The sequence below is a fragment of the Malania oleifera genome, chromosome 2 (assembly GCF_029873635.1).
Source record: "Malania oleifera isolate guangnan ecotype guangnan chromosome 2, ASM2987363v1, whole genome shotgun sequence".
Classification (NCBI taxonomy): Eukaryota; Viridiplantae; Streptophyta; class Magnoliopsida; order Santalales; family Ximeniaceae; genus Malania; species Malania oleifera.
Window position 1 is genome coordinate 7230381 of NC_080418.1, and position 10092 is coordinate 7240472.

The 10092-nt window shown below is 36.5% G+C and overlaps 2 protein-coding genes across 2 annotated transcripts; both read left to right on the forward strand.

The window, feature by feature from the left end:
• The first annotated feature begins 484 nt into the window (after positions 1-484).
• On the forward strand, positions 485-1390 carry LOC131147671 (cysteine-rich repeat secretory protein 38-like). The gene has a single exon (XM_058097186.1). The coding sequence runs from the start codon at positions 485-487 to the stop codon at positions 1268-1270; it is 786 nt and encodes a 261-aa protein (XP_057953169.1). The 3' UTR covers positions 1271-1390.
• Positions 1391-9099: 7709 nt separating this feature from the next.
• On the forward strand, positions 9100-10092 carry LOC131147581 (cysteine-rich repeat secretory protein 38-like). The gene has a single exon (XM_058097072.1). It carries the CDS (start codon positions 9136-9138, stop codon positions 9871-9873), a length of 738 nt encoding a protein of 245 aa, XP_057953055.1. The 5' UTR covers positions 9100-9135; the 3' UTR covers positions 9874-10092.

A 10092-nucleotide genomic window follows, 5' to 3' on the forward strand; every position in this document is an offset into this window, starting at 1 on the left:
GTACAAATTTTTAGAAATTTCATCTATGTTTTAAGAGATCTTGGATTTGAAATAATATGTAATATAAAATTATATTACATCTGAAAAGTTTAAATTATTAGCTAGGTTATGGACCAATAATGTATATTAAGTTTTAACACAAACCCAAATAATGAGTAATCACAAATTTTAGAAGTGGCCATAATTTTTTATGGGCTAAGGGAAGTAATATCATTTGTTATGGAAAATAGTTCAACTAAAAGTTTTGAAACATAAAAATTACAACTAGGCATATAGCAAAAAAATAAACACGAGCTATTCACCTCTTTTGATCTGTCCTATAAATACTAAAGAGGGCAAAAAAACCCTTGCAAAATGACACAATTTTTAGAGAGAGAGAGAGAGAAGCGAAACAAAATGTCAAAGGAAGTGTAACCAACTTGTCACTTGTGGCACTAATCATTCCAATGCCGAGATTTTCACTATATATACACCCATACATCCCATGCACAAACCAACCAGCAGCACCCTCTTCTCCCTCGCACTTCCAAGACATGTCTTCCTCAACTTCTACCCCTTTTCTCTATCTTCTCTCTTTTGCTCTCCTTCTCCATGTCCAAACCATCCTAGGAGTCGACCCACAGTACCACATCTGTTCAAGCTCAGGAAAACAATTCACCCCAAATTCGAAAACAACTTGAACAATGTCATAAACACTCTCTCCCGTGATGCCCCCCAAACGGGCTTCAGCACGAGCTCGGCAGGAGCCAAAGACGATGACAGCGCCTATGGCCTTGCCCTCTGCCGCGGGGACACCTCCTCTGCCAACTGCAAAAGCTGCATCACCGAGGCAAGGGAAGAGATCAAGAACCGCTGCAAGTACAACAAAGGCGCAATCATAGGGTACGATTACTGTCTTCTGAAGTACTCAGATGAGAACTTCTTTGGGAAGATCGATGAGACGAACAAGTTCTACCTGTATAACGTGCACACCCTCACAAATTCAACTTTGTTCGTCGCCAAGACTAATGAGTTTCTAAGTGGTCTTTCCCAGAAGGCTGTTCAATCCGAAAAACTGTATTACGCCAACGAAGAAAAGCTGTGTAATGAATTTCTGACGCTTTATGGGTTGGTTCAGTGCACAAGGGACCTTTCCAGTGAGGACTGTCTGAAGTGTTTGGATGATGCAATACGCGATCTTCCGATCTATAGCGCCGGGAAGCAAGGAGGGAGGACTATTTATGGGAGCTGCAACGTAAGATATGAGATTTATCCCTTTGTCAAGGATTAAGTTATTTTCCTAAGTATAGGAATATTATCATACCTCAATAGATGGATGAATAAAGGTGTTGGTTTTGGAGGGTTTTGGGTTCTCTGTTGTATGGAAAGGTACAAGTGTGTTCTCGTTTTAAGGGTTATGTGATAATAATGCATAATTTACCGTTCAAAAAAATAATGCTTAATTTGCACATGGTTGCTTTTTGCATCTTTTACCACAAATGAATAGAATTGATTAGAATAATGAAATCGAATTTATAATTTGATTTCGCTATACTTTCTATTCAAATTTTCATTCTAGTCATTTTCTACTCCACTCAAGTCATAAATAGAACATGATGATAAGATCTATGCAATATCCCTTACATGGATCATGAGATCAAAAAGAACATCATGTCACAGGTTTATTCAGTAAAATATTTATTGTGCTCAACTAATGTCGGTAAGAACTAGGTTATGTCCCTAATTTGGGATACAAACACTTCAAACAAAATTGAAAATTAACTATGCAGAAATAGACCCTATAAACTAGTCCTTTTCTACTCCACAAATCAAGAAGAGCATTGTTACTTTGCATTTGTCACAGGTTTGCTCAATAAAATGTCTATTATGCTGAACTAATGTTGGCAAGAAGTAAGTTATGTTTCTAGGTACATTTTTTGCCCTAATTTGGGATACAAACACTTCAAATAAAACTAAAAATTAACTATGCAGAAATAGACCCAATAAGCTGATAGCACCGGAGGAGCCTATAGATGATTTTGATACATATAGGTGAACACCAATATAATTCAAAAGTTTGAGTATATATATAAGTACCAATTATTCTCTCAATTTTTTCAATATGGGATAACTCACTCGTGGAATTCTTAACATAAACTTTATCCAAATTATTCACCATTATTTTATTTTTTGAAAGGTAAGGTCAGATATAAATCGATTTTTCAATTTTTTTCGGTTCAATTTCAACATAAAACCGAAATCGAAACCGAACTTTTTTTATTTTTGAAAACCGCAATTGAAACCGAAAAACCGAACCGTTTATGGTTTCGATTTGATTTTGGGCCGATTTTTAATTTTTTGGTAATTTTTGTACACCCCTAGTGATAAAGGCGGCTTGTGACTTTGGCAACCCCATGGTTACGGATTCAATTCCCTCTTAGGAGGTTATTCCAGTAAATTATCAGGAGTGCGTCAATGGGCGAGCGACGATAACTTTACCTCCCAGGTTGGTGCCACACTACTGAGTCACAAAGTGGCACGGTGGTGGCTAGAGTTTCTGGTCATTAATTTTATATATATCCGTGGTGGCTAGAGTTCCATAGTTCACACTATCTCAAATCCATATTTGACATCTAAAATTCATACTTTTAATAAAAATTTTGAAAATTTTGGTATTAATGACCTGGGTGGGCAATAATGAAGAAGACAGGCAGAGATCCACCTAATTTGTATTTATTGTACTGTGGCTCCGTGAGAAATAGTTATACATAGTTCCTTTCAAAAAGAAAAGGGAAAACAGTATATATCCTAATCACAAAGTTGGATATGAGAATTGAGTAAGAAGTGTAAAGTTCAATATCCTAACTTTTTTCATTAATATCTAATAGGCGTGATTAACTCTTGCCTTTATTAATTACTAACCCCTAATCGCAATTATTTTCATTGAGATTTAGTTTGGATCCAATGTCTAATACTTTAGTTTATCTTCTCAATCACCCTCTTTAGTCTCTATCACATGGAGGAGATGAAACAATAATTTTTTATTTAATCGTCTCACAAAATTAATTAACTCTATTTTCATTTTTTCCCCACTAAATTATTGTAATTTATTGAGCAAATATCATCAACCAATAATAATTTTTTCTTAAAATTTAAAATTTAGGTTACATTTGGTCTCGAATATTTATTCATCAGAATATGATTGAATACAATGACAACATTGCTTCATTTTTGAATAGTCACTAGCACAGGGTTATTTTAGCAAGGAAAAAAAAAATGGACATATAAGTGAAGGAATACTTTTCCTGTGTTTAGTGTAATAGCAATTGAACATATACAAAAAAAAACCATATGTAAGTTTCCATTTATTTTTATTAGCTAATGATTTCTTTGTGTTTTAATTTCTGTCTTCTTTTATAATTTAATTAAATTATTTTTTGTAACTAGTGCTCTACCTCACCATTAATTACTAAGTTGCTGGTCAAAATATGGTCTAGTAATAAAAATCTTTTAATTAAAGTTATAAGTAATTATGGATTAGTCATGGGATGTATAAAAAAAGGTGTCTTCGAGTCACAAGGCTCTCTACTTTGCAAAAGTAAGGAGAGGGTCATCACAGTGTACACAGTTTTATCTCTATTTTTTCTTTTTCTTTTTTTGCTGAGATGTTATTTCCTTGGACTTAACCAATGCTAATAGCGTCTATGCTATATAAGAGTCTCGACCCAACTGTGTATTGTCTACTTTAACGGACTTCATGAATTTGCCTTATAAAAGGGCTGTTGGGTTTCCCTCCTTGTGGGGCCCAACAATTGGAAAATAGTTTCTTTAATGTTTGTTGGCTTCCCCAAAAAAAAAAAAAAATAGCTGCAACATGTTTTTTGAATTAGAAACCAAGGTCTCACGCGCAGGAACAGCAAGCTACTCCTTCATCTCCTTTTTTTTCTCCATTTTTTTTCTACTTACAGCAACCAGCAGCTCCTTAGTTTTTTTCTCCATTCTATTTCACTCACGTCTGCAGCTCCAGCACCCTCACTCCAGCAACTGCGCCGATCGTCTTCTCTGCTACAGCAACCTACTACGAATATTCCGATTGTGTATTTACAACATATTGGTATTTCTCTCATTGTGCTCATTTTGGTTGGTTCTTTGGAGCTTTGTTCAGAATATTTGGTGAGAGCTTTCCATCTTACTACATTTATTTACACACTCTTGTGTATTTGTAAGGTTTATGTCTTTTGTATCCACTTTGTACAACATATTTGGTGATAGTGGATTTGGACCGCCGTGCCCCGTGGACGTACCTTGATATTTGAGGGAACCACGTTAAATTTCTTGTGTCTTATTTTTATTTATCATTTGCATTACTCCATTGATTTACTTGTGGGAATTGTTCGTATATAATTTTTTTCCCAACAAGGGCACCACACAAGGTCGAGGCCTAGTCCATCCTTATATAGGACTATTTAGTATAGGCCACAGGGGTGGCAAAACAAGTTAGCTAGTCAAGTTTGGATGGGTCATAAATGGGTAAGGGTTAAATGAATTCAGATTCGAGTTCGGGTTGACCCATTTACTAACGGGTCACATATATCTTTTTGTAAGACCCACTCACATGGCAGCACTCCTAATAGCTTTGATACCAATGGCCTTAATCCAATTATTACTTGCCTTGGCCTAGACCTCATGGTTTTGCCTCATAAAAGTTGCTTGGACCTAAATCCTAATCTATCCTCATATGCCGAAAGTTCCCTACAAGGACCTGCTGCTGTATTAAGTTCGAGTCAGGGAGGGGCTTATTAATTACAAGGCTAATTTTTAAAAGAGGGCAAAAAGAACATACTATGTGTCTTAGACCATTTTTTTATTTTTTTTCAACGAAACTCCAATTTTATTGATATTTCTCGCTTATGACGAAGGAATACCGTGGTTACAAGCAAAACACATGAGATTTACAAATAAACTATAAAAACCATCCTATGCATCAAAACTAATAATAAAAATTAGTACCATCATCCAACTTAAACAATCTAAATATGCACATATGTAATCAAAACCAAACATAAAAAAAAAAAAACAAATTACTTGCAAAATAATGTCAATTACTTGCAAACATAAATCAGAGGAAAACCAAATTATGTCAATTAAATACGAAGTCTTGAAATACTCATCTTATTCATACGAATGAGACCTCTCATTTTACTTGTCAGTACATCACTTGCAAAATATTTCCTCGTGTTGCCTCCCTCACCTTGATGAGTCAAGAAATTCACCGCCTAATTACTTTCTCTAAATTTGTGCTTTATAAAAAACTGAAAATCTTATAACTTCTTTAACAATTCCCAAAAGTCTCATAAATATCAGGAGGAACAAATTCCATATGTGAGTCATCCCACCACCAATCCCGAGTCACTTTCAATACAAATATTCTGATATCCCAACTTTTTACAAAGTCAAACACCACTAGTAAATGCTCGCAACTCCGCTCCATTGTTAGTACCTAACTCAAATTTTTTAGAGAAAGCGGCCTTAATATTATCAGATGAGTCACGAATGATACCACCACCACCACAAGAACCCAGATTTTCTCTACAAGAGTCATCAATATTTAGCTACAACCAACCTACTCCAGGCTTTTCCTAAACTACTTTTCAAGTTCTAAACTTCGACATTTTCGTTTTGACCTAGAACTCTTCCAATAAATTCTTATCTATAGAGGGCAGAGAACCTTTCACGCCTTCTGCAATTTTTGTAAGCCAAAACCTCACAGATAATCAAACTACATCCCCCGAATCATACTTATCTTCCATGCGAGCTTTACAACGTATGAGTCATAGCCTCTAAGAAATTATAGTAGGTAACAAACTGATAATCCTACCTTTTGGGGTTAATTTTTTGGCACATCTAAACCATCTTCTAATTTTCACCCTCCATGGTTCAGCATCAAATTTTAGAATTCTCAAGACAGACGCTGCTCTCTTCCAAACTATACTTGCGATGGATCCCGTACTCAGAACATGATTGAGAGACTCCTTTTTTAAATTCACGCAGCAATTGCAACATGAGACCATATCAAATTCCAATTTCTACACTATCTCATCTACAAGAAGACATTAGAATATGGCTTTCCTCATACACAGCGATACTTTCTTAGGAAGTAGTTTATGTCATACCCACTCCATCCACAGGCACTGCTCCCTTTTAATTCTTATCATCTCCCTAGTCAAGGCAGTGCCCACCTAATTTTGAATTTTTGAGACCAACAGTTCAAGCATCACTGGAAATTTCCCTTCTGCAAAACCCGTCTATCGAAATAGCCCCCTTCTTCTAAAAATGTTGATCTTATTGGACAAAAAGAGAGTTGGTTTTTCCTCGTTGATTAATTGGCCAAACCAACTTTCATACAAATCCAACGTCTTCAAAAGCAAATTCAATGTCTTCAAAAGCATCCTCAAAGATCTCCTTTCTCAATTAACAAAAACAAGCAAGTCATCAATATATAATAAATGAGAGATTAAAGAAACTCTCCTTGGAAGATAAAAATTTTAAATTCTGCCTTCCTCAAAAAAAAAAAATTTATAGTCTACAAAAAATATCTTTCATCAAAATAAACAAATATGGAGATAGTGGGTCACCTTGCCGAAGGCCCCATTGGGACTTGAAAAAACCTCTATACGTACCATTCATCATAATCGAAAACCATGGGGTCTTAACACATTCCGCTATTAAGTTACAAATTTGACTAGAAAAACCAAAATCCTGTAAGACCTAAATCAAAAATTTCCAGTCAACCCGATCATAAGCCTTTGTCATATCCACTTTTAATACTACATTTCCTCCTTTGCTCTTTCAATTGATTGAGTGAACCATTTCTTGCGCCAGAGTAATATTTTCAAACATACTTCTACCAGGGAAAAAAGCCTTACTCCGTAGAAATAATTTTATTCAGGCATCGCATCAATCGACCTACAATAATCTTTGAAAAAGTTTTGTAGGCAACAAAACACAGGCTAATTGGTCTAAACTTTTCAAAGCTTCTTGGATCCTTCACCTTAGACTACACAATCAACTAAAAGTAAAGCAATTACGACCTTCTTACTCTGTTGCCTTTGTCATCTCTATCTTTGTAAAAATGAAGTCTTTCTCTCCATTAATATCCATCGAATAACGCATTGGCATTTTGAACATAGGCACCACCGTATTTGTAACCATTTGAGAATACGTCTTTTTACTGGTTTCACCAGATTCAAAGGTCCCACCAGTGAGGTAGTCACCAATGGAACAGGTGCCGCCATGGGCAACCCAGGTAAGTAGCAACTGCACAGCTTAGGTTGACAACTAGGGTTGACGGTGGCTAGCGGCTACCTGTTTTCCATATTGAAAGCCTAAAAATAAAAAATCAACCTTTTGTGGAAAGAGTATATGGAACCTGAGGTACGATGGTGACGGCAATCTCCATCTAGTGTGCAGCGTCCCCCAAGACTTCAATCTTTGGCAATGCATGGACCGGAGCTTGCACTGCTTCTTCCCAACGGGTTTGCAAAAACGAAGTCGTCATCGCAACTACAGAGATTTGGATACCTTTCGCCATCGCATATACGTCGTCGCCGTCGCTGTCGCAAGTGTTCTTGGTAGTTGGAATGCTGGTTACCATTCATCGTCACAGCTACGTTATCATCGTCGCTGTCGCAGGTGCTCTTGTCCATCGGAACGCTAGTACCTTTCGCTATCGCAGCTACGTCGTCACAGTCGCCATGTGTAGGCTCCTTAGGGCTTCTTGGAAAAGTAATGTTGTGTTCATTGTTATTTATTTATTTATTTAGCAATGATGACATCCATTTTTCATTATTTTATCATTATGTAATGACCTAGGAACTATTGATGCTTCTCGAAGCTAAAAGTGTTAGTACCCAACACATGTTGGATGCCAACACCTACCTAAAGACATCCACAATTTGCCACTCAATTTTTTCTTTTTAAATTTCTGGACGAGACATGCGACAGCCCACCATTAGCCATGCCCTCAATTTATTAAATTATTATCCTAAAATATCAATGCACTTGATGGTCGTATTAGTAGTAGTATAGCCTATAAAATATGTAATTGATAATTTTGCATAATTAATAGTACTTCTATTTCATATCGTGATTATGTCTCAAGTCAGTTTTGATGCTTCTTAGGTAATGATGTTTTCTCATATTTATTATAAGGCTTGTTATAATTTTAAAAAATAAAGAAACAAAGTTTTTAGTTTTTGTCTTTAGAAATTTTGAGAGTAACACAAGAGGCCCGCAGTATATGTTGGTGATCGATTATTTATGTTTAGGTTGGTAAAAAGTCTACTAGTTGGGTAGTGGCTAGTTATCTCTATTGATTGAGGTTGGGCAAAAGGCTAATGAAGATAAATCCAAGACATGGAGTGAATCCTGAATACAACTTCCAACCAATCACAATACTTTCATTTTGGACAGTGGGACATGTTGCCCCAAAGGTAACTCTTTGCCATAAGTTATACTTGAGGGTTGATGAAGGCATCACACGTGCTAACTTTCCCACGTGGCCCCAAAAATTTGCATGTTTGAAAATATAAATTTTAAATTTGAATTTGAGTTTTGTACAAATTTTTAGAAATTTCATCTATGTTTTAAGAGATCTTGGATTTAAAATAAGATGTAATATAAAATTATATTACATCCGAAAAGTTTAAATTATTAGTTAGGTTATGGGCCAATAATGTATATTAAGTTTTAACACAAACCCAGATAATGAGTAATCACAAATTTTAGAAGTGACCATCATTTTTATGGGCTAAGGGAAGTAATATGATTTGTTATGGAAAATAGTTCAACTAAAAGTTTTGAAACATAAAAATTACACCCAGGCACATGGCAAAAAAAAATAAACATGAGCTATTCACCTCTTTTGATCTGTCCTATACATCCTAAAGAGGACAAAAAAAACCCTTGCAAAATGACACAATTTTTAGAGAGAGAGAGAGAGAGAGAGAAGCGAAACAAAATGTCAAAGGAAGTGTAACCAACTTGTCACTTGTGGCACTAATCATTCCAATGCCGAGATTTTCACTATATATACACCCATACATCCCATGCACAAACCAACCAGCAGCACCCTCTTCTCCTTCGCACTTCCAAAACATGTCTTCCTCAACTTCTTCCCCTTTTCTCTATCTTCTCTCTTTTGCTCTCCTTCTCCATGTCCAAACCATCCTAGGAGTCGACCCACTGTACCACATCTGTTCAAGCTCAGGAAAACAATTCACCCCAAATTTCGAAAACAACTTGAACAATGTCATAAACACTCTCTCCCGTGATGCCCCACAAACGGGCTTCAGCAGGAGCTCGGCAGGAGCCAAAGACGATGACAGCGCCTATGGCCTTGCCCTCTGCCGCGGGGACACCTCCTCTGCCAACTGCAAAAGCTGCATCACCGAGGCAAGGGAAGAGATCAAGAACCGCTGCAAGAACAACAAAGGCGCAATCATATGGTACGATTACTGTCTTCTGAAGTACTCAGATGAGAACTTCTTTGGGAAGATCGATGAGACGAACAAGTTCTACCTGTATAACGTGTACACCCTCACTAATTCAACTTTGTTCGTCGCCAAGACTAATGAGTTTCTAAGTGGTCTTTCCCAGAAGGCTGTTCAATCCGAAAAACTGTATTACGCCAACGAAGAAAAGCTGTGTAATGAATTTCTGACGCTTTATGGGTTGGTTCAGTGCACAAGGGACCTTTCCAGTGAGGACTGTCTGAAGTGTTTGGATGATGCAATACGCGATCTTCCGATCTATAGCGCCGGGAAGCAAGGAGGGAGGACTATTTATGGGAGCTGCAACGTAAGATATGAGATTTATCCCTTTGTCAAGGATTAAGTTATTTTCCTAAGTATAGGAATATTATCATACCTCAATAGATGGATGAATAAAGGTGTTAGTTTTGGAGGGTTTTGGGTTCTCTGTTGTATTGAAAGGTACAAGTGTGTTCTCGTTTTAAGGGTTATGTGATAATAATGCATAATTTACCTTTCAAAAAAATAATGCTTAATTTCCAGATGGTTTTACCATTTGGGACTTGGGATTTTTATTAGACAA

Coding starts and splice junctions, on each gene's coding strand:
- LOC131147671 (XM_058097186.1), top strand. CDS start 485: ATGCACAAACCAACCAGCAGCACCCTCTTCTCCCTCGCACTTCCAAGA.
- LOC131147581 (XM_058097072.1), top strand. CDS start 9,136: ATGTCTTCCTCAACTTCTTCCCCTTTTCTCTATCTTCTCTCTTTTGCT.